Raw genomic sequence first — 27,953 nt, 5'->3', positions numbered from 1 at the left:
CTTCATCATGATGCCTCCACCTCCTGCCAGCTGACGTAGACGTGTGGCCAGTCCGTGACGCGCTCGCTTTATTTTGCGCGACTGTGCGGCAGCGGCGCTACGGCGGAGGACACAGCTTGTTTGGTTACTATTGTGTGATCGGGGTTTGTTTCGGGTTAAAGTAGTGTTTTATGCTCAACTGAACATACCGACGACGTAACCGTGAGAGCATATAGATTGGTACGGTTGACTTATATCGGCTGTAACGTGGCTTTTTCGTTACACAAACAAACGTCTCGGTATTGAATCGCACCTGCCACGGATCATGGACAACAAAGACTGATCCCGTTGCGCTGTGCAGCAGGACGCCGACCCGGGCTGCCTACCTGCGAACCCAAATAAACTGATTCATTTAAAAGCCTTCGCTACAAATAAGAGGCTGGTGCGTAGCAGGTTTATGTGCGCATGTTTGGTGTTTGATAACCTTCGCAGGCCGATCCGCGCTTGGCAGGTTGGACCGTTTAATTTTAGCAACATCCACTTGCGCGTCGTCTTTTCGCTTGGACATCATAGTGTACAGTAATTTAGGGACGAGAATCGTCCAGGAACATATCAGGCCTCCATCGGCGCTACAATAATAGGCCCGTAGCGCACAGCGTGTGTGTTTTAACTCGCGCTCCCTGCTGAACACAGTCACACATTCCAGCTGGACGCGTTTGATGGTCGCCGTCAACTATCGTGCGTATTCAATGCGCCCTTAAACAAATTGACGAGAATATGTGGGTCAATCCCGAAGATGTGTTGCTGGCCGGTGCGTTATGGATAACAGAGAGAGCGAATCCCTATTTCATCCTCCAGAAACGGAAGGGCCACGGGGATGGAGGCGGAGGACTAGCGGGTGAGTCCCACCGTCTACTGCATGGCATGGATGGATATATAATGCTGCCATACGCTGCTCAGGTCGTCTCCCTCCACAGTCGAGGTGATTTAGATTCAAAGATGAGTGATGATGACGAGGCGGCGGAGGGAGATGGATAGTGACAGCAGGGGCTTGAGTGACATTATGTCAAGATGATGGCACATGGGGATAGTGACCATCAGAAAACACATGGGAGAATAGTGCGAGGGCCACATGATGAATCAGCGATCACTTTGGCTGATTCAGGTGGCCTTTTGTCTGAATGTGCCTTTAGGTGAAGTCCTCTTAAAGTTATTTTGTTTGCTGCTTTTATTGATTCATTCAGTCTTGTGAGCCTGGTTTAAGGCAGGCTAAACCTTTGACCAGGATTGCTGACCCAGCCACAAAAGTACCTACAGTGGAACTGATTGATGGATATCCCAATTGATCCAAACTTCACATAATGAAATCAGCATTACACATCTACAGTCTGTTTGCAGAATTCCTCCAGAGATTAGGCCATACTATTGGATTCCCACATAAAACATAATAAGCTGGCTTGCATTCTGCAGAAAGACGAGGCTAACCCCTGCCTGCAAGGGAACCAAGGTGCACTAAAACATTAAAACAAAACAACAGCAGCTGGAGTACATGTGCAGCTGCTAATGGTTGTGGCATTGAGTCTCAACAATGATGCATATCCATCTAGGAGGGACTCGCGGTCTGTTGCTTGCTCATGCTGAATCATTCCCCTTCCTGTCTTACTCTCCTCCTCTCCTCCCTCTACTTGCTTATTGCATCCAAAATGGGTCAAGCAGCAGGAGGTGCAGGTTAGGGAAATCAATGGCTCAGGATTACGGTTGGAGCCTACTGTTATATTTTCACTCAGAATTGTCAGTGAGGTTTGTTTCATAAGTCTTGACCTGGATTCAGTCTGCCAGTGTTTTTAATATATCGAAAAACAGGTCTGGACAACTGCAATGTGACACTTCCTCAAGTTTAACCGATAAGATGCTGTGTTGAAAAGCTTTGAGGAAATAAAGGCTTGTAGACTGCAAACATATCCATGAAAACCTCAACAGTTGTGATTGTTTGGGTCTTGATTATGATACTTATACCTGGCACGGCCGCGCATGTTTAGCATGCACTACATGCAGACAAACATCATAATCCTTAATCCTTTTTGTTTTTTGATTCACAGTCATTTCCACTGTTTGATGTTCACTGAGCATGATCCATCTATCAGTGAGTTATGAGTGGGAGTTCAGCAATGTCTCTGTTCCCTGCTGAGTATCCCTCACTGAGTGTCAATCAACGTCACTGTTCATTGGCTTTAGCCACCAATAACTATGACAAGAGGCAAAACCACAAGTTTTCGGTCCCTGTCATTTAGGACCGGTTTGATTGACTAATAAAGGAATTAAGGATGCATTATGGTTTTGGTGTTGGATTAAAACAGAAGATTTTAGACTGGAGGGATTAGCAAGCTTATAATGTTTCTACACTGGTTGCAAATATACTGTATCAATACTGTAGTTTATTGATGATTTGGTCCTTCTTGATACCAACAACTGAACATTAGCTCCACAGCCTTTGTTTCTCAGTCAGCGTCTCTGAGGATGTGACTGTAGCGACACAAAGTGTGCTGAGTGGTGCTAGGGGATGATGTCATTGTTATGTAAATGCTGAGCGGTCTTGTGCCGTGTGCCAGTTGGCACCGGGAACCTGGGGACACTGGCACTGTCCAGAAGCAGTTCTTCCAGCGGAGCGGCAGCACCAGCACGGGGGTTTATAGGAGGGCATTTAATGGGGCCAAGCTCAAATTAGCATATTTCACTCACTGGGGCTCAAGCTGTACAGTTAGAGCTAGTAGAGAGTCCATGAGGTGGGGTGAAAGAAATGGTAAATGTATGTTTGCATTGCTGGCACACAGCTCCACCAGACAGCAACTCTCCAAGGTTTTCTCTATTTGTATTTCTCGAGTGGTTACTTACCACCATCAGAGGCTGCATGAACACAGATGGACAGCTGCAACATTTTTGTTATGCTGCTAGAGAGAAGCTGAGAAATGATCACGTTTGGAAAGGCTGAAGGATGTGAAGGATGTGATGTGCCACCCCCACAGTTTTCAAACACATCGTAAATGGAGGCAGTGTGTCCGCCCATAACAAACTCATACAGAAACCGCCTCGTCCACATCACTCTTCTGCTACCTCTGATTTTGTAGCCTCATTCATCTGAACAAAACCTATAGCAGATTCACCTGTGAGAAGGGCCTGGTCATCTCAAAGAAGAATCTAGTTTTCCTTTGAGACTTAACAGCTTTCAGGCTGATATTATAAATGTCGCTGTAGGTGCTCATGAATGGCAGAGCATATCGGTGTAAAACTGTTACGCTTTCAAAGAGCAGTTGTGTAACTGACAGTCTGATTAATTTAAAACAGATCTATAACAATACTGTTTAGACTTAAGCAAGCTGCAAATAGACCTGCAGCCTAGGATGCTGTTCCTGTTCAGTTGTATGCACTGTGCTGTCATTTGCATTACCTGAAGTACTGAACCTGATAAGCTACCTGCGTCTGTAGAGGGCAATGGCAGTTATAGCCTTATCTTTGGCTATTTGCACAGATAAAAATACAACAGTTGGAGTCCTGGTGTCCATTGTTGTCTTAAAGCGGACCTGAATAGGCATCAAGGTCTTGGATTTTAGAGAGGAAGCAAAATAAATGACAGTACTCAACAAAAGCTCTTTTCATCAGGCCCAAAATAAACGATTGATTAGGGCATCGTGGAATTTTTTATGACACCTCTTAAAACAATTGTGCCCACAGCATTACACCGTTGTTGGAGTCGTTGTGTAATCTGACATTTCACAACTGGTCTACATTTTTTTCATAATGGATGCAGGCACATACATACTGACTTGACCCCGTTTCTAGGTCAATTGATACGAAGCACAAGTCATAAAGTAGAAAATAACTGTCCAGCCTACACAGTTATTTTCTACTTTTATGACTTGCGTCTCATGTCAATTGACCTAGAAAATTTGAGCACTGATGGGAAAGTAGCAAAACGCTCCATTTATGGATGCAGTGAAACATGAACCAAACCAGCACATGATGATGATCCGAGCTTGGATCAGGTTTCTGTTATCTGAAACGTTATTGATTTTTAAGTCTGGGGGAGATTATGGTGCTTTGTGTGCTCAGTGGAAACATCTCACACCAGTGACCGTCCCACAAGCAGTAAAGAGGATATAAACAAGATAAAATTAGTTACTTCGTTCTCATATGCTGTTGGTTTTCTTTCCTGTCTTCACTCAATGAAAAACACTAACGCTTCGGAGCAGGCAGTTTGTTGCTTTACAATAACAACAGGGAGCTCTGACTCCGGCCTTGTTTCTCCGGTTTTAAAGAAGCACAAAGCATCACATGATATTATAGCTTGTTCTTTTTGGCTAGAGATTGTTTGCTGCTGAGGTTTTCTCCTCTCTGCCACCCACCCACAATAAAGGAAACCGTTTCTCATCACAGCGACTTGGTTTCTGGGCCCCTGTGTTTTCTTGGTTTGTTTGGGAGGTTGTGTGCACCTCACTCCTACAGTCTGTTGAAGGAATTGATCAAAGTAAGTTCAAATGAGTGTATAGGAACACGCAGTCACATGGACTGAAGTGTGATGAGTTAACACTATGGCTTATGGAGGTCATGCGTGTCGTGTCGAGTCTGGGGCTGCCTCCTCTGGAGCATTTGCACATAAACAACAAAGCTCATGTTCACCCCAGGAGTCTGTCTCTCCAAGCCAGATTAGTGTGTTAGCGAGCTAATTTTGGGTTTATCCCTGGTTTTTCGGTCTCACCATGGTGGTTCGCTTCTCAGTGGGGTAGATCACCATGGTAACTTAGGCTGCAGCAGGTTATGTTCAGGCTATCGGATCCAAACATATAAATAAAACCCTGCCTCCTCACCAATCAGCTCTCTGGAAAAATGGCATCACCACTCCTAGACGATCCTTGGACTATAAAGGAAGCTTTTTTATTTTCCTGACTAGATCAGAGATATAATAAATGTTTGTAGCGTTTCCTTTTCCCGCTCCGGTCATAAAACAGGGCTTCTATCAAATAGCAGGTAGCTTACATTAGTTGACTGTATCAGTATGAATAATGAATGAGATTAACTGTTGCATATTAAAGGACCACTTGGCTGATTTTCAACCTTATCTCTATGTAATTGTCATAGTATGACATGCCTTTTATACACCATTAGACTTGTCCATACTCTGTATCTTGTAGGAAGGCTCTATTCATCCCCCCACACCCTACACCTGATGATGCAAGCAGAGGCCGAGCAGTAGCAAGAAAAACTCATTTTGGCCCCAAGACCTCAAATCATTCTCTTTACCAGATAAAACTGTGAGAAACCCTGATGAAGGATGAAGCTGCTACGCGTGGGATAGACATCCCCTTTTGTATGTTTTTACTCTCCTTATTGGACATGCCAAGATAATAAAGGAATTTTTAATATACAAGTAAGAGTGCCGTGGTGTTTTTGGAGTACACTATTCTCCCTTTTTTCCTGTTTAAAACTATGAGACTTTGAAACCAGGAAAACTAAAGCTGTAGTGTTGCTTGCTGTTTCTGTTCGGCCGGTGGCTGCATCATCAGGTGTAGGATGTGGGGTGGTGAATAGAGCCGTTCTACAAGGTACAGAACGTATTGACAAGTGTAATGGAGATAAGGTTGAAAATCAGTGAAGCGGTCCTTTTAAGTACACTGAAATTCTTACCTATGATTCCCGAGACTGATTGATGTAATATATATTGCACCTTTATCCCCATTCACCGCTGCCCCGGGGAACCTGAGGCCAACTCTATGAATAGGAAATCTTTTCACAGCCTCAATGTGTCACAATACTGCATCAAAGAAAAGTATGAACACTGTGACGGGGCAGCGATAAGCCTTTTTACTCACACATTTAAACTATCTGCCATTTACCTCCAGTCATCCTCTCCGGCCTTGGCGGCAGAAAGAAAGTGTTAGGCCTATTCTTCACTGTTGTAATGGTTTTGTATTACTCATATGTATTCATTATAATAGTTTGTTCTTCTTGAGAGAAGAGCACAAATGTTAGTAATCCATTTCCCATATTTTTCCCATATACAGTATATACATATACTGTATGTTTACAACCATTTTTATTGCTTCTTTTTATTTTCTAGTTGTGTGCTTATATTCTATTTTCCCCGCTGAATCATATTACTTTTTCCTGCTGCAGCGACGTAATTCCCCCGCAGTGATCAATAGTCTAATCTTATCTTAAATCTGCCACTCTGGATCTGTCCATGTTGCATGTGATCGCCCCTAACCCTTTTTATGTGAACACACTTAATAACTGGATTGTAAAATTCTGGGTTGATAGAGCCAGTTGATAACCAGCATCATGAGACCAGTTAGCCAGGATTGACATTATTTTGTTTTTGTGAAGCCAACTATCGCAAAAATATACCCTGCCTATGTTGAACTTGATTCATGAGACCGGCCCCAGTATTATGTTTTGTTAGGGATAACGTGTTCAAAAGACAACAAAAGAAATCTCACATATAAACAAATGGCAAAGCTCTCATATTCAAAACATCTACAAAATGCAAGTTTTTCTTTCGTTCTCTCTGTTTTGGGTTGTCAATGTAGTATCAGTCTGCGAAGAAGAAAAAAAAACAGTGGATGTTAAGTGGTATCACACCCTTCAGTGGTCTCCTGTCTTCACCCCTAGTTTCCTGTGTTAAACCTCAGCTCACACATCTATTACAAATGGTACCACTCCCATCCAATTTTACACTTTTTCATACATTTTTACCTCAAAACCTCTGCAACAGGTCATCCAGTTTGCCACGTTACATTAGAAATATTATTCCAATAAGTTATTCCTAAACATTTTGAGAAGAGGACTAGTTGGCTGACACATTGTTGCAGTCACTGTGGTCAAGCTGTGAGTGACTGTTATCTCCACCCGGGGTGTTTGTGCTGCGGGGATGACTGTTTCAACCTTGTGATTTTCTGACATTAAAGAGGAAGCTGTTTTCACACTCACACAAGCAATTGTTTGTTTCTCACAAAGGGACCATAAGAAAGTGCAGGATCGCATTATCTCATTAGCTTCGGTGTGTTGGGACACTTGTAAATGGTAATGGGGCTAATGCATCTCGTTGCAGACAGTTAACTCCAGTTGCTCTCTTTCTTTTTCTTCAGCCCTTTGAAAAGGGTTGCAAAATGAATCTTGTATTTGTGTGCATAATGTTTCTGATGGCATGGATCTGTCATTTGGGCAGTAGTTGCTCACCAAAAAGGCAATCAGTGCCTTTGACATGACAATCATAATTCGATTGTACACGTTAATTTTATTGGCCACTTGGTTTAGCGCCTAAGCAGAGTGAGGCCAATATTGCAGTTATTAATGTTGCTTTCTTGACAGCGTAAGTGCGTGTTGTCTTGATCGTTCATGAGGACAAAATGGTGAGAGGGAGAGATGAGGAAGAATGAGAAAAGGAAAATAGAAGACAGTTGAGAAAGGGAGAGCGGGACACACAGGAGGCACGGAGACGACAAGAGAAGGCAGAAGGCAGACGAATAGAGCGAAGGATATGTCTTTGTATTCAGATGTCTTTTTTTGTGAAACGAGACATCCCAGATGTCCCAGAGATGACGTTGTACAAGGAGGTGAGGGAAGATCAGTCAGTCTGGATCGCACAGATTTACATCTCTCAATCTCTTTTTTCTTTCCTAAGACAAAAAAATGTTCCCTGTCACAGTCTCCCTGTTGGCTTCACTTGCTAACTTGGTCTCCCTCTCTATCCTCCTCCTCATCCTCTCTCTCTCTCTCTCTCTCTCTCTCTCTCTCTCTCTCTCTCTCTCTCTCTCTCTCTCTCTCTCTCTCTCTCTCTCTCTCTCTCTCTGTGTGACTCACACTTGACGTGCCCTTATGAGCTGCCCACGAAAATATCCCATCTCCCATGGCAATATAAACCTTCAGTATACCTTCTCTGAACCAGGAAGAATATTCACAGCTGTGGAGGGTAGTTGTCACCAGTTGGTTTATTTATAGTGCAGCTTAGAGCTGCGCGATTGATCGGAAAAAAATATCACAATCGCAACACTGATTGCGGCAATTTCCAAGTCGCAAGAGGCTGCAATTATTCTGAGAGGGAAAGCTGTTTCAGACGGAGACAAGGATGTTCTTGGACTGATTTCTTGTGAACACACTTACAGTGCTAAAAAGAAGTCACGGAGAAAAAGCTGGGTCCACGTTTGTTTCAAGTAATATTGCAATATTCAACAAAATAATCCCAATGATTTTTGGTCAGTATCACACAGCCCTAGTATAGCTTTACTCTGATGTCAGTCTAAAGGAGCAAAGGTCTGACTGGCTTGTTTTTCCACTGTATTAAATATCTGCCTCGTTTGTTGTTTACAGCAAAGATGTGTTTTGCTGTGAGGCAAGCAGCTGTGATGGGGAGAAATATTGGCGTCTGTTAAACCTTTTATGCATCATGTCTCTCCATTATTTCATTAGATTAGCCCAGTCACCCTCTGCTCAGGTGTCTATATCCTCTGTCACCTTCCCAGTCCATCAGTCAGTGCTGCGGTGGTGGATGTCTGTCTCCACTTATTGACTGACTTCAAACTACAATACAGCACAGAGTTAGATAGTATCTGCGCATTTCCTATCTAATCTCAATTAATCTCACCCAGACGCGTAAATCATACATACACAGACCGCCGATCTAACATGCCGCACATTCCAATTTCTCTTCATTTTCACAGAAGCCCTTGAAGGAGTAAACAAATGGACCTCATTGGTTTTCCCCCTTCTGAAACATAACAAAATGACCTCAAAAGGATTAATGCACTAAATTAGTATGGCATCTCACATGGCCACTGATGGTTGTTACATGCCGTAAAGGCTTTCACAGAAGCTCCTATTGTCAGTTTTCCTCAGTTGAACAAATTAATAGAGGGAGGAAGGATCCATGACTTATTTTCGCTCTATATTCCTCAACCAGTTGACTGGGCTGCATTTCTTTTTATTCTTTATGAGCAAGCACAATTGTTTTTTTTAATTCCATTAAGTGTTTTTCCCAAGTTACATTACATTACATTACATTACATTACGTCATTTAGCAGACGCTTTTGTCCAAAAGCAACTTACAATACGTTCCCAGTCTACTTCTTTAACCATTGGTTCTTCCCGCAGGTTTGCTGGTGGGGACCCTGGATGTGGTGCTGGACTCCAGTGCTCGAGTGGCCCCATATAGGATCCTGTACCAGACGCCTGACTCCTTAGTTTACTGGATCATTGCTCATGGTACGTGAACTTAAACTCAAGTTCTGCCTCAAAAATCTGGCTCTCTTCTGCTCAGAACCTAGCTAATATACACTGTAGTCTGCTTTGTGAATCTTTCTGGATTTACACCAATTCAAGCAAATCTGTACAGCTGTCTTCAGAGATAGGGGGTAAGGCTTGTTTCAGGAGAGGACCCTCCTGTATTTTTACACCCTGCGAATCCCACCCCCACCCACCATGTAACACCTCACATCCTGCCTTTTCCCATGTTAGCTGCCAAATGCCAAGCATTACATCATGCCCCAATGCTTTTAAAGGGCAAGATTACAGAAATGGTGCTCAAATATGAGTGGCCGTCATGTCTTTCAGCTAATTAGGTGAAGGGGTTCCATTATGATTTCATGTCATCTGCTGGTTTTCTGCAGTAAGGTAATCTGCAGATTCTATCTATATACCGTTTATGCAAACCTCCATCTGTGGCAGTAATGTATGCAAATTAACAGCCAGATAACTCAAGACTGATTGGAAGCAGCTCATTTATTTGTACATTCATCTATACTGTGCCATAGGATATGAAATTACACCAGCTATGTGTTGGCAAAAGCTGTGACACCTCCATCACAATAAATGTAGGTTTTTTGAACGTGTTTTTAAATGGACATGTACACTATCTTGTAGGATATATTGCATGCTATATTTTGCATGCTACATGGCATAGATACTCGCATGTGGGATGTCAGGAGCAATCACACACAACACGCACGTTTTGGAAAGGCATGTAATTTATTCAGGACGATGTTTCATAAGATTATGGAATGAGTAATGGAGGAAACAAACACACTGCTGTAATCAACTGTGGTTTCTCTTTTAATGGAGACATTGTTGAGACACCTGACATTGTTGAGACACTGGCAAAGACGATATGTGTTGTTTTGTGTATTTAACTCAATACTTCTCTACTAAATGTGACTACCGAATGACAAAAGAGATTGTTTGTTGTGTGCCTTCACTGTCTGAAATGGAGGCCCACAAAAGACTAGCCTGGCCTTGAAATGGCAACGGCTCCTTTCTTCCCTCCCTCGCTCCCTCGCTCCCTCACTCCCTCCCTCCCTCGCTCCCCACCCCTCCCTCCCTCACTCCCTCCCTCCCCACCCCTCCCAGTTCTTCCATCCTCAGCCCAGAGATAGCGGGAGAGATGGAGTTGTCTGGCAGGCATGGCTAATGCAGTAGATGTGCACTATAGGGCTGTTTGCAGGAGAAATTGTTGGAGGATGATGGCTCACAGCAGAAGCCATTACTGCAATGGGTTTCTCCTGTGGCAGAATCGTTCTGCCCAGTGTTCACCTACACTCACTGCTAACAATTAACAAAATGGTCAGTTTAGTGTTACCATTTGAACATGCAATGCAAAAGATGTGATTCCTTTTTTCTCTTTTCTCTTTTTCTTCTTAAGTGAACAGATGCTTTTGCCATCACATTAGCTTAAACCTGGGTCCTCCCTATTCACGTTGCTACCCTGCTACCCACAATTCAACAAAATGAGAAAAATGAGATATCTCAATATCTCATTAAGAAAAAATATGTTGTCCGAACATATCGTCCTCTTTTATCCACATAATTCTATAAAATATCTAGATGGTGATTGTAATGTGGCCTATACCTAAAACATTTCATGCTCCTTCAACATTACCTTGTGAACCCAGTGTGAGGGTTCTTCTTCATCCCCTGATTACCCTCTCTTGACTCTCTCCCTCTCTCTGCCTCCTCCTCCTGCAGGAACGTCCCGTAAAGAGATCACAGAGCATTGGGAGTGGCTGGAACATAACCTGCTGCAGACTCTCTCCATCTTTGAGAATGAGAATGACATTACTACCTTTGTCAAGGGAAAGGTCCAGGTAACTGCTCATTCTCTGCAGTCAAAAACATAGTTTTATGTGTAGATTTTAAATTTTGAAAATTTCCTGTGCCAAGTTCTAGCTCGAGTCAGGTCATTGCAGTTAATTTGATATACAGATGGAAATGACTAGTGTAGTGATTTTGTATTTCTTGGAAGACAGACATTTAAATGGTTTCCTTGATTTCTTTAAGAAATATTTAGATAATGTTTATATTGTAGCAGAATACTAAAGATTAATATTTTACAGTGTGGAGTTTCAAACTGTGGCTATTAGTTTAAAATGTCAGTCAAAATGTACATGCACCCCCTCATTCTGTCTCTGTCTCTGGCCTCCGCAGGGCATCATCGCAGAATACAACAAGAACCATGACGTCAAAGAGGACGACGACACGGACAAGTTCAAGGAGGCCATCGCTAAGTTCCGCAAGCTGTTCGGCATGCCGGAGGAGGAGAAGCTGGTCAACTATTACTCCTGCAGCTACTGGAAGGGCAAGGTGCCCCGGCAGGGCTGGCTCTACCTCAGCATCAACCACCTCTGCTTCTACTCCTACCTGCTGGGGAAAGAGGGTAGGACACACACTCGCTCATGTACTGCACACTAGGGATGGGACGATGTGCTTCTTTCACGATACGATTCGATACGCGATACGTGGTTCACGATTCGATACAACCACAATGAGATGTAATAAATAAAAGTTCAATGACAAGAAAGTATGACTGTGCAGAATTGTGTTTATTTCTGAGCCACAAATCTTTCTAGTGATGGCATTGGCTTGCTAGAATGTAAACAACAGTTGAAAAATGTCATTACAAAGTGCAAATAATATAATTTCGATGTAGAACTTGTGAAATTGTGACAGGCAAAACATCTCATTTGTGATTACTACAGCAGAATAAAATGTAGTTATTATTGCAATTCATTTTTTTGCCCCACGATAAGTATTGTTTGTTTGTTTGTTTATTTGATAAGCAAAAATAATGCACAGCCATCAGTCATGCATTTATTAAAATCATCGAGGATGAATGAATGAATTTTCGATATATCATCCCATCCACTGCACACACATACAAATCTATGTGTGTCTGCCTCCTGATATCTGTCTTTATCTATATATCTTTTTATTGATAAAATTTATTGATTTCTTAATCTTTCTGTGTCTGTCTCTCAGCCAAACTGGTGGTGCGCTGGGCGGATATCACCCAACTGGAGAAGAGCGCCACACTGCTGCTGCCTGACGCGATCAAGGTGAGCACGCGCACCAACGAGCACGTCTTCTCCGTCTTCCTCAACATCAATGAGACCTTCAAGCTGGCAGAGCAGCTGGCCAACATCGCCATGCGGCAGCTCTTGGACAACAAAGGCTTTGAACAGGACCGCTCGCTGCCCAAGCTCAAGAGGAAGTCGCCCAAGAAGGTGTCGGCGCTCAAGAGGTAAAGATTGATGCTTCACAAAGTGGGAACACTCATCAGTAACAAATGCTGTTTATCAGGGGCGGAGCTAGACACAGAGGGGGCGGAGCATTCTCGAGGGGCCCTTCTGATAAAGTCATTTTAAAATTCACAACTGTAAAATAGCTGATATATCCTATCCTATCCTATCCTATCCAATCCATAAACACAAATTGTCACTTATTGAGCCAAGCAAGCCAATGTCTAAGAAAACATACAGTGAAGCCAGAGCCACTTTGTCAGACAAGTTTGTTCTGAAGAACAAAAAAAGAAAACAGGTTGCCAGTCGCGTTCAAATGTTTCAGCACCGAGGACAGCGTGCGGTTCAGCACCACAGCGACACCACCACACAGACAGCGTCAGGCTGTCGCTGTCACTATACTATACACTATACACTATACAAACACTATACAAGGCATATTCAAATATAAAATAGACACGGCGGCCTATAACAATTACAAGGCCTATTCAAATACAAAGTAGACAGTAACACCACAGGCAGTGACACAGATAGGTGCCGAGATGCGGTAAGCATGGAGTTGAACAACAGATTAATCTAACATTCTGACTGATTTCTTCATAACCAAAATTTTAGTTAATAAAGACTAATTATGGATGTTTCACTCACCAATTGTTGTCCCTGCTCAGCCTGCTGTAGTTTAGTGTAGTCCATTTGTGTAACATCCTCCATAGAACAAAATAATCCGAACAGGTTAACGAACTTTGTACATATCATGATGGTCCCTTTTTAAAACTTAATCCTCCTCTCCTTCATGGTGGCAAACCTGCCAACCACTTTGTCTTTATCAATGTTTATGTCCCGCTCAACACACAGCAAAGTGAGGTTGGATAGTCTGGCCTCATCCATGCACGAACGCAAATAGCTCTTAATGAGCCTCAGACGGCTGAAACTTCGTTCGGCACTGGCGCTGCTGATGGGAATGGTTCACGGACACACATAAATTAGGCTATAATGAACAAGACTAGGTCAAAACCTAGTATATGGCTGGACCGTGTATGGGTGTGCCACGTGCCACGGCCGACCAATGGTGTAACTATCTCCGCTGTAGACTGTTAATATACAGAATACATCCATACTGATCTCCGTTCCAGCGCGTCCCGTCTCCTCTCTCCGCCGCTGTCCTCTCCACGCGCCCATGGCCCGCATTGATCCTCCTGATCCAAGCCACGGTCGCTCTGGTACCCATCGGTGCTGAAAACGCTGTTCGCCGGACACCCGGTGACGCATCGGCGTCGGGACCCCCACCGAAATCTCGGCCGGATCACCAGGAACAAATCGGCGCCCAGCTATCGGCACTGGCCAGCACTGTGCCCCCGGGAAACTCCGGGAAGCGTCGGCAGTAAGCCCTCGGCGCGCCGAAACCTCCATGCTTGTCTGTGTCTCTCTCTCCGCCGACAGAACAGAGGGCTGTCAGGTGGACTGAGCTCGCGCATATGCATCGAAATAAACGGCGATATGATATAATTGTATAGATTCTACTTTAGCTTCAGCTTACATGCATGATATTGGTCAGCCTGCTTACTGTGTGGGAGAAACGGGCTCCCGATCTCAGCGGAGAAACAAGATGGTGGAGAAAACGAAACTTAAATTTCTGGCTCTGTGATCCTATGATGTGCCATGTGCCACGGCCGACCAATGGTGTAACTTCATCACTCAGTCAGTCAGTGACAGACATTCGCGTTTATAGGGCTGGCCCCGCTGTTGCGGTCCAGCCAAAAAGTAGCTCAGTAGGGGGGCCCCTACTGAGCGTGGGCCCTGGGGCGGTTGCCCCCTCTGCCCCCGCGGTCGCTCCGCTACTGCTGTTTATGCATTTTTTATGGCCTGTGGTAGATTGAACATTAATGTGGAATAGCAGGCTGAGTAGTTGGTAATCTGCACCTTAAGGACATTCGGTTGAAAGTCTAAAACAGTGACGCAAGTTTGGGTTTTACAATTTAATTGCATGTCAGTTGTAGCTAATAACATTTTTAAATACAAAGGTGCTGTTGTTTGAACTCTGCAGAGGAGCTGTCAGCCAAGCCAATAAAAATGGCCTTGAGATCCCATTTGTTTCTTCAACACATTTTATGTAAATGTTTTAGCTTCACTGCAATATTATATCATTCCTTGCAGGGTTATATAATATTTACTCATACCCCTGCATACCACTTTACTATCCAGTGTATTATTTGTATTGCACTAAGTTTTCTTCTGGATAACAGTATGCTTGCCTTATAAGAGTTATATCTATGGTAATGTACAGTGACTATTTGTGTCTCATACCCAACTGTTGCAGTATATTTGCATGTTTTTGCACGGTCTGCATCTGAAATCGCTCTGTGCTTTACGTGTTTCAGGGATCTGGATGCACGAGCTAAGAGTGAGCGCTACCGGGCGCTGTTTCGTCTGCCCAAAGATGAGAAACTGGACGGGCACACGGACTGCACCCTGTGGACCCCCTTCAACAAGATGCACATCCTGGGACAGATGTTTGTTTCCACCAACTACATCTGCTTCACCAGCAAAGAAGAGACCCTATGTAGCCTCATCATTCCCCTACGTGAGGTGGGCTGTCCTGTCTGTCTGTCTGTCTGTCTGTCTGTCCGTCTATTAACATCTTGCAAGAAAGTGGTTTTGAAACATAATTGCAAGTTCAATGGGGTTCAGTATTGATTAGAAAATAGATGCAGGCTCGCCTCTGTCTTTAACATTGACGAAAGACTGTAATAAAAATAAAATGGATTTGTGAGAGATTGAGCTTTTACTTGAAGGAGCTAGGAAGCAGTGTAACTGCGTAAACATTGTCAGGTAGGGGGTTGTCACTGACCATCTGCTCTAGAAACACATACACACACACACACACACACACACTATGCAGCTGTCATGCTGAATCACTTTCGTCCATCTTAAATTCAGTCATTTGGAATAGGAATAGTTCTGTGTTGTTTTTATATTTAGCTGCTTAGCAGAAAGATACTGCTGAGAGGTGGCTTGCACTTATAGCCTGTTAGTATGGTCTTCATTATAAATGAGAATTTCCTTAATTTAGTCACTATAGACATACTCATGTGTGTGTACATAGTCACAAGGAAAATTTGAACATGGATATTGCTTGTTATGTATCCCTTCATGGTGACTGACATTGTTGAATGTCTTCCAGGTGACCATCGTGGAGAAGGCCGACAGCTCCAATGTGCTGCCCAGCCCGCTTTCCATAAGCACCAAGAACCGCATGACCTTCCTGTTCGCGAACCTCAAAGACCGAGACTTCCTGGTCCAGAGGATCTCTGACTTCCTGCAGCAGACCACGTCCAAGATCTACCTGGAGAGAGAGCTGACCGGCAGCCTCAACAGCTCAGACGATGAGGTGAGAACGGTTTAGTGCGTGTCTAAGCTTAGCATATAAAAGGCATAGTGTTCAGGAAAGGCGTGGTTTTCTCTATTGCGTAATTCATTGTAACTGTCAGTGTACAAGGTCTAGAAAATAATTGGATGGTGGTGGTGATAGTACCTATGAAGATGGTGTTGTGTCTCCTCCAGGTGTATTCCCAGCCGGGATCCCTGCTCTCCAGCAGCCCCCAGCGCAGCCTGGGCTCAGAGAGCGAGCGTCAGTTCAACCTCAACGACAACAGCGTGCCCACTGCCACGCAGGCCCTCATGACCATGTACCGCCGCCGCTCGCCCGAGGAGTTCAACCCCAAACTGGTGAGTTAAATGCACTTTGTCTGGCGTGGTCACAAACATTTAACCTCGTCAAGCACGGCACGGCACATGAAGCGAGGCCTTGTCTCATAATGTTATGATCTATTCTGCTTAAAGGTTAAACACTGACATTTTGAGTCTTGGTTTGTTATTTTTCTTCACCATGCACTTGTCGCAATGTGGGGAAAAAGCTTGCGTATTTTTTTGCTCAGTTTCCCCAAAGTGGCTTACTGGCATTTCTAGCATTCTTCATATTTTGTGTGTGTGGGTGTATCCATGTGCAAGTGCTTTGATGATGATTTGAAGTGGCCCTATTGCACCGCATGTAAATTAAGCTACATGGAGAGAATTATCGCTGCCAAAAACTTGTTGAGATTTCATCCAAGACAACCTGTAACTAACAGCAGATTAGTCATCAGCCTCAATTCAGTGGGAGTCTGACCCTGCATATAAAACACTGCTGTGCTCTGTGGAGTGTGAGAAATCAGGGCATAAAAATAGAACATAGAAAATGGAGTTCAGTGGCTTGGTCCAAGCTGCTAATGTGGTATAGTTGCAGGAGGAATCTGTGTGCAAAAAAAAAAAAAAAGTTAATTGTACACAGAGCTATCTCATGAATATGTTTGTCTCCTCACTCAGGCTAAAGAGTTCCTGAAGGAGCAGGCGTGGAAGAACCACTTCACCGAGTACGGGCAGGGAGTGTGTATGTACCGCACCGAGAAGACCAAGGAGCTGGTCCTCAAGGGCATTCCTGAGAACATGAGAGGAGAGCTGTGGCTTCTCTTCTCCGGTGAGTGAACGTTCAGTAAACACAGGCACACTTATTCACGTCACATACAATACTGCATGTGTTTCAGCCATAAGTGTACCTATTGAGAACGCAGCCTATATAGGGCCTGCTCACACTCAGTCACAAACTGTAAACCCAACACTACATGATTCATACTGTAAATGCAGATGTACACTACCAGTCAAACGTTTTGACACACCTGATTGAATGTACTATGTTTTTCATTTTCTTAAAGCCATTTTGATCTAAAGGCTTATGCTTAAATGCTTGAAATTTGTTTCTTAGACGAATATAAATAGTGAAGTTGATGCCTATGTATGAATTTCTTTCCAAAGTCTTTGCCTTTCCATCAAGGCAAAGGGCGGCTACTTTACAGAACCTAAAATATAAGATAGTTGTGGCTTGTTTAACACTTTTTTCACTGCATTATTCCATTTGTGTTATTTCATAGTTTTTATGTCTTTACTATTATTCTAAAATGTGGAAAATAGTAAATTAAAAAAATGGCAACAAATGGCAACTGGCAAATAACACTGACATACATACATATACAGTGTGTGTGTGTGTGTGTATATGTATATATATATATAATATATATATATATATATATATATTACACATATATATACACATGTAACACTGACATTACATTTAGTATGGATTTTCCAACACTAGTAAATACATGATTATATATATATATATATATATATATATACGTATATGTTTTCCATAAGTGCTGGAACATTGAATTATGAATATCGACACTAGATATTAGTATTGATTTTTGTGTGCATTTGTTTTTGCAGTATAAACTGAATGGAAAATCTTCATTATAAGTGCAGTAGTTTGGCCTTGGCAAGCTGGACTGTCTGCACTATTACTATAGCTGTAAATTTGCCTTGAGCTTTCACTTGTATCAAGAAGTATGAAACTACGCACAGGTGAAGGACTTTGGTTGAAGACAGTGTGTGTACTACTAGACTATGTAGACCTATAGGCTCTCATTCTGTAACATTATGCTGAATAGTCTGGTTATACACAAACCCCACTCCTTCCTGTTTATGTGTGCAGCCATGTGTCACACACCAGCAGCAGCTCATGCTCATGTACACCTGAGGAGAGCAGGGTTATAAACAGCTCCTCCCACCCTCCCTAGTGACCCACTTATGTCACCCTCGGCCGGTTGTCATGGTCGCAGGGTGTTTACCTGAACCACACTCGCCTGCGCTTTCTGAAGTGAGAGTTTGTTTACACTCATACCTCCCACAAGAAACACATTCACCAGGTTAATTTGAAATATTCTGTTTTTGTCCAAGAGGCGTGTCTACTATTAGAACAAAGGGTGTAGAAACTGGTTCAGCAGGCGCCTGTCCTGGGGCATGGAGGTGTCGGAATATCTGTGTCAGAATATCTGTGTCAGTTAGTTACAGCCCATTTACATCTAGTTTACATTACCCACAATCATTTTGAAATGCATGTTGTATGTAACACATTTTTTTTGGTTTTTAAAATACAAACTTCGTGGTGTAAAACCCAGTTTGAAATTTACTGCTGTCCAGGCTAACAAAGACGGCCTTAATAAAAAGACATAGATGTGTCAATAAAGTTTGTAGGCGACATGTTTTTGAGGGATTATTTCCTGGCAGAGACTTCCATTTCTTCCTGTGGGTGTCAGGTCAGTGACAGGAAGCAGAGCTCAGCTTGGAATGAAATATACAATGTAATAATAAAATAGAAACTCTGACAAAACCAAATTAAGGCTTCATGTTTTCCGTGATGGATTATTTAGCTCAGGGAAATTTCCAAGCCTGTGTAAGTTGTTTTTCATACTGTACAAGAAAGAATGGCAGCACATGTCTTCTTCTGAAGGGAGGGAAAACAAGCCCTGACATCTCCAGCTATGCTGAGTGTGCTCACACCACCAAGAATGATTTAAAGGAGAGGGGCAACCTAGACAAAAAAACACTGTTATTATTCTTTAAAAGTGATTTGTCCAGTTTCACATTACATATTTGGGGAGAGAAGCACACTCTTGCTGTAGATGGGTTCTTGATGAGATGAGAACATATGAAGTGTTTTATTCCAAAATAAATAACCACCAACTGAAAAAACTAACATATACAAACTAACCCTAACTGTCTTACAAAGTGATTGATGGCACAAGATTCTAACAAATACTGTTTAATGACTTTTTAAAGGATAATTCCTTGGCTGATAAAATAACACATTTATTCCTCTATATTTTAGAGATGCAAAAGGCTGTATATCCCATAATGGCTGTGTAGCCTTTTGGAATAGAACGCTTCATCTTATGTAAATGAATGTGTTTCATGTCAATTGCTGGTGTATTATAATAAGCGTCTTACTGCATGTAACCCACAACATCACCAAGACTGCCGGCAGAGATCTTGTAGTGATTTGGGCGGCTCTTCTAGAGAAGTGGCTTTAAACATGCTCACGCGTGTCCTCAGGGGCGATCAACGAGATGGCCACCCACCCCGGCTACTACGAAGACCTGGTGGAGAAGTCCATGGGCAAGTACAACCTGGCCACAGAGGAGATCGAGAGGGACCTGCACCGCTCTCTGCCTGAGCACCCCGCCTTCCAGAACGAGATGGGCATCGCCGCCCTCCGCAGGGTCCTCACCGCCTACGCATTCAGAAACCCCAACATCGGATACTGTCAGGTACGCACGCACACACACACACACACACACACACACACACACACGCACACTCGTGTCTTGACCTTTGGATGAACTTTAAACAATGCTCATGTTTTCTGTGCTGTCTGCTCTACTGGCCCCACCGCAGGCCATGAATATCGTGACATCGGTGTTGCTGCTCTACGCCAAAGAAGAGGAGGCGTTTTGGTTGCTGGTGGCGCTGTGTGAGAGGATGCTGCCTGACTACTACAACACCAGGGTCGTAGGTCAGTACGTCTGCGTGTGTTTGTGTGCGTTTGGTTGAGATTTCGTTGGTTTCATGCCCTTTTTATTCTATAATAAAATAAAGTTTGCACACCTGACAATTTCAGTCATGGGCGCTGGGAGAAAAAAAAGAGCAAGATGAAAATATGAGGCTCCCGCACACCATCTACGTGCAAATCTTCCTATATTTCCTCATATATTTATGCCCCGTCATCCTCCTCCCCCTCCCCAGGAGCGCTGGTGGACCAGGGGGTGTTCGAGGAGCTGGCGCGGGAATATGTCCCCCAGCTGTACGACTGCATGCAGGACCTTGGGGTCATCTCCACCATTTCGCTCTCCTGGTTCCTCACCCTCTTCCTGTCCGTCATGCCCTTCGAGAGCGCCGTGGTGGTGGTGGACTGCTTCTTCTACGAGGGCATCAAGGTCATCTTCCAGCTGGCGCTGTCCGTGCTGCACGCCAACATCCACCAGCTGCTGGGCTGCAAGGACGACGGCGAGGCCATGACCGTCCTGGGCAGGTGAGGAGCGGGGAAAGGTGTTCAGCGTCTTTGTCTTTGCTGTTTCACTTGTCTTCACTGTGGCAAGTAGTATCTTTGGTCTGTCCTTTTCTCCTCCTTTATTCATCGCTCATCCCACAGACCTAAAAGAAACCTTGAAAATCTCCTTGCAGTTTTGGCCTAATTTTGGTGCCGTATCTTCAGTGACCCTTTGCTTCCTGGTTGTGTGTATTGTAGGTACTTGGACAGTGTGACCAATAAGGACAGCACCCTACCTCCCATCCCCCACCTCCACTCCCTGCTGACGGACAATGGGGAACCCCATCCAGAGGTCGACATCTTCAAACTGGTCCGCAGCTCCTATGATGTAAGTTTATGTGTGCTCATACAACTACATTATGTCTACTTCCATGTTTGGTCTTGTTTTGTGTCTTGAGACAGACACAGATGGGGAAAATGCAAACCTGATTTCAGCAAGTGCCTACTAATTGTGTTTTGTACACAAGATGTGAAAATGTATAATATGCATGACGAAGCGGTGTTCGTTGAATGTTTGAAGAAAGATTCCTACTTTTATAAGAGTTATGAGTGTGTGGCCCTATTTTTAACTCTTGCTGTATGTCTTCCCATTCATCTGTCCATTTGTCATCCATGTTTTGTACATTTATCTGAAGAATACTGTCATACTGGTGTTGTGGTAACGAAATGAAATATGAATTCAGTTCATTTGATTTGAATTTGAATTTATCTTGTTGAGATGCATGTCCCCACAGCCTCACCCTCACATCACTGAGTGCTGTAAATGTTTTTGTAATTTGTCTGTGAGTCCTCATCACTGTCTGTAGTCATCTTTGCTGTTTCTGGTGATAAATTTATGATTTATAGCACTGTTTTGTTGACCCATTTTTCTCCCTCTCCCTTCGTATCAGAAATTTGGCTCCATCCGTGCAGATGTGATTGAACAGATGCGTTTCAAACAGAGACTGAGGGTCATCCAGACCATCGAGGATACCACCAAACGTAACGTGGTAAAGACCCACTGCTGTCTTACTCTCATGTTTCAAATCTTATAATCATAAGACTTAAAGAAAAGCTTTGCAAAAGGGTACAAGGGCCGTTTTGCCGACTGTACTTACTGCTCCTGCTGAACCATTTGTGCAGAACACTATACAGACTCTAAAAGTCTCTCAGCTCAATATTCTGTTTTCCCCTCACGCTTCTGTTAACCTCTTTATGTTTTTAATCTTATTGTGTCTCAGGTCAGAACTATTGTAACAGAGACCGCCTTCAGCATTGATGAATTGGAGGAGCTCTATGTACTCTTCAAGGTGAGTGACAGCCAAGCCATCGTTGTTGTCGGCCTTTGCATCAGCATCTTCTCTCCCTTTTGGCAGCAGATCTCTATCCCTCCAGCTCCCACATACTGTCCTGCTGCCACAGTGAAACTGAAGTAAAGACAGGAACTCAAAGCTGCAGTCGACCTCTACAGAGAGACAAAACCAAAGCCTTGTGATTAGTGCTGCAGCTATTCTCCTTTAGCACAAGCTACTCTTGTGGCGCAGCTCTGTATAATCACATGGGAAAGATGAATTTACCACTTTACTGATGGCACAATGTTCATAATGATTCAGATTATTCAAGCGTGAAATTGCTTTCCAAACAGCATATCGCGAGGTTGATGTACTTTACATAGATGACACAATGCAGCTATGCTAAAGGTAATTGTTTACTTGTTAGGGCTTATGAACATCCATCTTTTTAAATTGTCCCTGAGGTCAAACTAGGCAAGAGGCAGTGCTGTAACTCTATCTTTGGGTTCCTCTACAGTTCTCACTGGTCTCTTCCCTCCTCAGGCGGAGCACCTGACCAGCTGCTACTGGGGCGGGAGCAGCAACCCCACGGAGCGCCACGACCCCAGCCTGCCCTACTTGGAGCAGTACCGCATCGATGTGGAGCAGTTCAAGGGCCTGTTCGTGCTGCTGTTCCCCTGGGCCAACGGAGCCCACTCGGACCCGCTGGCCATGCGCTTCTTCCGTCTTCTCGACCAAAACGGAGACGCCCTCATCAACTTCCGCGAGTTCATCAGCGGCCTGAGTAAGTAGGAAAGGGTTGTGCGTTAAGTGTGTGTGCTTGGAAATATGTTTTTTGGCAGCAGTGGTTTGTAACTTAGCCAACATGGTCTGTTCAGTTGACAAATGAATGTTGTCATGCTGTGATGATCCTAATTTAAAGTATATTGCAGCTACGATGATGTATCACTGCTGTTGGTGTGTTGTAGGTGTTCTGTGCCACGGAGACCTCACCGAGAAACTGAAACTCCTGTACAAGATGCATGTTTTACCTGGTGAGTGTGTGTGTGTGTGTGTGTGTGTGTGTGTGGATGCACTTCACCGGCGCTGGTGTCCGTGTCGGCAAGAGAAATGGAAAGTCAACTAGAGCGAACAATGTATTCCATTCCTGTATTCCACACTTGAGTGAAGTAGAGACAGGAGCAGTCTGCAGTGTGTGTGTGTGTGTGTGTGTGTGTGTGTGTGTTAGAGATAGAGAAAGAGATGGACAGAGAGATGGGAGAGGTTTTGGTGGAGCAGGGATTTATTAGCTGTAAAGAAAAGGGATGGCTCAGCGAAAAGTGTTAATAAGAGAGGAATGAGTTTGCTTTGTGCTCTTTGTCTCACTTCGGTGGGTAAATGGAGCAGCGGCACTACAACTTCTGAGGATTCCCTTTGTCAGCATGTTTCCATAAGAGATAGGTGATGGAAAATACACCTAGTATTTAAACTCTGTTTTAATTCTCAATCAAATTAACTTTTTGGTTCAGTGTTTATTATCATTTTAATAGTCTGGAGAGCCTATTGGCATAACTTCATGCTATTGTCAACTTGAGTAGAAACGTACTTGTTTGGTACAAGGTTTTGGTAATCTAATTGAAAACTATCAAGTACATAAGTCAAAATATTAATTTTCCATAACTATAAGTTGTAGAAGTCATTTGAATTTGAGATATTTGGATAAAATATGCTGATGACAAGGAAAGGCTTATATTATTTTAGTCTTCAGGAATCAAGTTCAGTTGTGACAATCTCCCATTTTCTTTTCTACCAGAAATCACTCATGAGGCAGAAGAGCCTGACTCTGCCTTTGAGGCCACCCAGTACTTCTTTGAGGACATCACACCAGAAACCTCTATCGGTAAGGACCGGGGATAATCAAACACTCAGCTGTTTAAATGCACATTTGCATGGCAAATGGATCAGATTTGAAATGCAGTAGTCATACATGTCTGAACCTCACTGAAACCTCAGGCTGTCGGTCTCCTCCTCCCCCCCTCAGGTCATGACTCGAAATGCAGAAGCGAGAAGGACGATGGCTTTGTCAGAGTTACATTTAAGACTGAAAAAGGTAAGAAACATGTACAAATAGTCACATTTATGATAAAACTGAATGTAGATTTCTTATACAATATATGTAGTATGTATCTTATCTGCCTAAGATGTTTGAGCTCATCTAATTGGAAAACCTTTCATGCATGAAATAGCCAATAAACATCCTCTTTGTCTTCACGCCATGCTTAGTTGGTAAAAATGTGGGTGTGATTTTCATGGACTTGACACTCTCGGTTATAAACTCAGTCGTCCATTCAACCAAAGATCCTTCTTCTAAATAAAGGGAAACCTTGTTGCCTCAGTGATTTCTGTGAGAACCCACGTTTGTGCATCTCCATGATGCTATCAGGATGCAGTTGTGTAATATAATAAACCTTATCAATTACTTTCCAAAACACTGACATTTATCTCGTCAAATTCAACCATCCATGTGTTACACTGTACAGTATTATGGATTTGTATTTTCTATTGAAATGGGAAAAATTGATTTTCAGCTCTGAGTATTGCATATTAGAGTAAAGTGCTGTTTCATCATCTCATTTCTTTCCTTTAATCACAATACAAAACAAGCAGAAATTGATTGTGTCTTCATGCTGCATAAAAAGCATAAGCTAACTTAATTTGAGTTTGTGACTGAAGTAGTCCTTTGTGACTAACACTTAAACTGTAAACATATTACAGTGAAGAAACTGCACACGCCTGATTACCGCCATTACCTGAAACTGTGGAACCAGGAGAGCAAGCCTAAGCTAGAAAACACAAAAGACCTTCCCAAACTGAATCAGGTAAGCCTCTGCCTGCTGTACCAGTCTATATATAGCTGTTCTGAGAAACTCACTGGGTATAGAGTGTGGGCACCAGTGACCTTGTATACGTCTCTCTCCCTCAGAGCCAGTTCATTGAGCTGTGTAAGACACTGTACAGCATGTTCAGCGAAGACATTGCAGAACAGGAGCTCTACCACGCCACAGCCACAGTCACCAGTTTGCTGCTGGAAATGGGAGAGGTGGGCAAGCTGTTCTCATGCCCCAGCAGCAAGGACCAGGACCACGAGGGTAAATTAGAGCCCAACCAATACATGCGTATGAGAGATGCGGCAGATTCCAAAAACCCCCAGGAGGCCGGGCCTGACGGAGCGTTCCAGCAGAGGGAGCAGGGAGACGCCTTCGCCCCCGCCGGGCTGGAGGAGAGCGAGCCGCGGCCGTGCGGCGCGGACAAAGACGACGAGGAGTGCGAGCAGCTGCCACCTATGCAAGACATCAAGCTGGAGGACTCGTCTCCCAAAGACACAGGCACGTCGTCCGCCATGCTCATTTCGGACGACGAAACCAAAGATGACACGTCCATGTCGTCCTACTCGGTGCTCAGCGCGGGCTCCCATGAGCTGGACGAGAAGCTGCAGTGCGAGGACATCGCAGACGACACGGTGCTGGTGCGCAGCGACGGCAACGGGTCCAACGGCGAGAGAAGTACCCGGCCTCACGGCGGGGGGCCCCATGACAGAGGCGGGCTCCCTCACAGCACCAGTATTGATAAGGACTGGGCCATTACGTTTGAGCAGTTCCTGGCCTCCGTGCTCACCGAGCAGGCCCTGGTGCAGTACTTTGAGAAGCCGGTGGAGGTGGCCGCTCGCATCATTAATGCCAAGAATGTGCGTAAAGTAGGGCGCGCTCTACTGTCATCTAGTGACTATGAGATCTCGCTGTCCGGCTGAGGCCTCAAACAAGACTTCATACAGAGACTTCAACATAGGGATTCTGTGCATACAAAGACTTCTGTTCTCTTAGTGTGCCGTTTCAAACTGGAAACAGGATTATCAATCAGTCATTGGTGTAAAAACGTCTCAATGAGTTCTACAAGAGAATGACCTTCTTTGGAAAATTTATGTGTATGATAGTTGAATGAATGTGCACAAAAACTGCTCTTAGCAATGTATTTTACCAGATGTGAAAGACTTTTATTATTAGAATCACTAGATTCTGTCCATCCAAGAGGGAACGGGAAATTAATATAAAGGTTTTGCTCAAGTGAAATCAGTGTGTACATGTAGTAGCTGTACTTTATAAGACATTATGCATAGGCGTTAATATTGTAATCTCTAGTACACTTAGGCTATGTAGATGTAAATGTCCACTGATTCAGTACAGTTCCAGACTGGGATATTGATAGTCTACTTAAGATCACCTAACATGACGTCTGGTCAACTATTGCTTCCTTACTTTACAGTTCGATTTGCTGCTAATCAAGAAATATTTTTGTTGTTTCTCTCACTGGATGACATTATGGGGGGAAAAAACAAGACAAAACGATGCTGTGAAAATTCAGTGGAAGACCACGCTGAGTTTTCATGTGGTAGCATGTGAATTGACTATTCAGCTCAACATCTCTGTAAAGCAATATTTCACTTTGGTAGAACATACTCTCTTTTTCCACACACATACCATAATATGAGTTCCTGGATGGATAAGGTTCCCCCCGGAAATCTGTAGTCCCAATAAATGTTCCAGAAGTCAAAGGGAGGTGTGTGTGCTGAGAAATGAAAATGTCACACTAAAAAGAAATACTGTTTTATGGAGCACCTGCACTTTCTATCTGGAAAACGTTTACAACATATGTGTTCCACTAATATGTATTCTGCTTGCCTTTTACCACACTATTGGTGTTGTCTGCACTCCCAACTCAGAAGTTGGCTATTTTTTTTTGTTTTGTTTTTGTTTTAAACAAAACATGTTTTTACATTTTTTGCTCAGTACATTTTTACATTGCTGTTTTTAAGTTGTTCTTATGTGAATGGTTTTGATTCTAAGTGTCCAGATGTACATGCTCTGGATTCAGACGCATTGTGTACCACCTCATCTAATTAAAATTACTGTATGATTGATTCTATGCTGCACAGTACAATGCCTCCAGCCTTTTTCATTGTTTTTCCACTTTGACCAAGTACAGTTATAGTAGAGATTTACTCCCACCTGGTGGAGAAAAGGAGGAAGACATTTAGGCCACCAATCATTCATGCCCAAGCTACAGGATTTTAGCTATGTCAGCCATGATGAAATGGGTGCAGAAATGGCATTGTTCTATTAATTGCCTCTTTTTCTTTCTTTTTTTTTTTTTAAGGCAGTTATCTTTTAGGAGCCAAAAGCTAAATCACTGTTTACAATTGTTTTATAGTTAAGATATGATGTGTGAAAATTATTTTCCCAGCCTTGCCTGAGAGTGAAGCAGACATGACTTGATTCACAGTGTTGGAAGGTGGAACTGAGGTTTCTATCCTGGTCTATCCTGCTGCAACTAGAGTCATAAATAAGTTGTGAGCTTGGAATTATACGGTTTCTATCTGACTTCATTCATGATCTTTGAATGTTACTTTATGCTTGTGTGGTGTTAAAACCTTTAATAGAAAATCCTTTTTATAATTGTTTTATTTTACTGGCATATTGTGGTTTTATTGCTCTCATTTATTTTCTGTTGTATTGTCTCTGCTTTATTCTGTTCTATTTTTGTCTTTTATCTTTTAGTTTTTCCTTGTCTGATTATCTCTGTTTTACTTCCTTGTTTCTGTAAAGCACTTTGTAAATTTGTTTTGAGAAGAACCTTTTGGGGTTAAATATTTAAAAAGATAGAAAGTACATAACAGTTTTGCCTGCTGGTATGTCAAGTCTTAAATGCTCAGTATCTCAGAACTGCTCTCCACCCAGATAGAAACTTAATTCCAAGCTCACAAAGTGAGAGTGTAGTGTGAATCTAGTGAAGCTGGCAGTGTTAACACAGCAACATGTGACTTAACAGATGACTGTGTTAAATCACAGTTACTCACAGTGCCTCTCTTTCGTTCTCTCTCTCTCTCTCTCTCTCTCTCTCTGTGTGTGTGGGCCAAACACCGGGGGGGTGTGGCCAAGGTTGACCAATCACAGCTCTCTCTCAGAATTGGCCCTGCTGCCAGTTCAACATAGGGATTCTGTGCAAGCATCCCCTTCCAGACAGATGGCAAAGCTAGCAATGATTAATTTATCAGAAACAATGTGTGCTAAATAGACCAGGATGAATCAAGTGGTACTGATATCTCATTTTAACAAGTCCACTAGGTCGTCAGCC

The 27,953-nt window shown here is 43.3% G+C and overlaps 1 protein-coding gene across 1 annotated transcript; it reads left to right on the top strand.

Moving 5' to 3' along the window:
- Positions 1 to 230: 230 nt before the first annotated feature.
- tbc1d9 (TBC1 domain family, member 9 (with GRAM domain)) lies at positions 231 to 26,744 on the top strand. The gene is made up of 21 exons (XM_071911642.2): positions 231 to 877; positions 9,121 to 9,231; positions 10,987 to 11,105; positions 11,446 to 11,674; positions 12,277 to 12,538; positions 14,915 to 15,122; positions 15,718 to 15,924; positions 16,098 to 16,262; positions 16,899 to 17,049; positions 19,521 to 19,735; positions 19,863 to 19,980; positions 20,211 to 20,496; positions 20,713 to 20,842; positions 21,405 to 21,503; positions 21,735 to 21,803; positions 22,329 to 22,569; positions 22,754 to 22,819; positions 23,578 to 23,664; positions 23,806 to 23,874; positions 24,540 to 24,643; positions 24,748 to 26,744. Exons 1-21 carry the CDS (start codon positions 757 to 759, stop codon positions 25,570 to 25,572), a joined length of 3,882 nt encoding a protein of 1,293 aa, XP_071767743.2. The 5' UTR covers positions 231 to 756; the 3' UTR covers positions 25,573 to 26,744.
- Positions 26,745 to 27,953: the final 1,209 nt, after the last annotated feature.

Source organism: Centroberyx gerrardi, chromosome 3 (assembly GCF_048128805.1).
Source record: "Centroberyx gerrardi isolate f3 chromosome 3, fCenGer3.hap1.cur.20231027, whole genome shotgun sequence".
NCBI lineage: Eukaryota > Metazoa > Chordata > Actinopteri > Beryciformes > Berycidae > Centroberyx > Centroberyx gerrardi.
The sequence above is the reverse complement of the archived record's forward strand: the minus strand, read 5'-3'. Positions and strand labels throughout refer to the sequence as shown.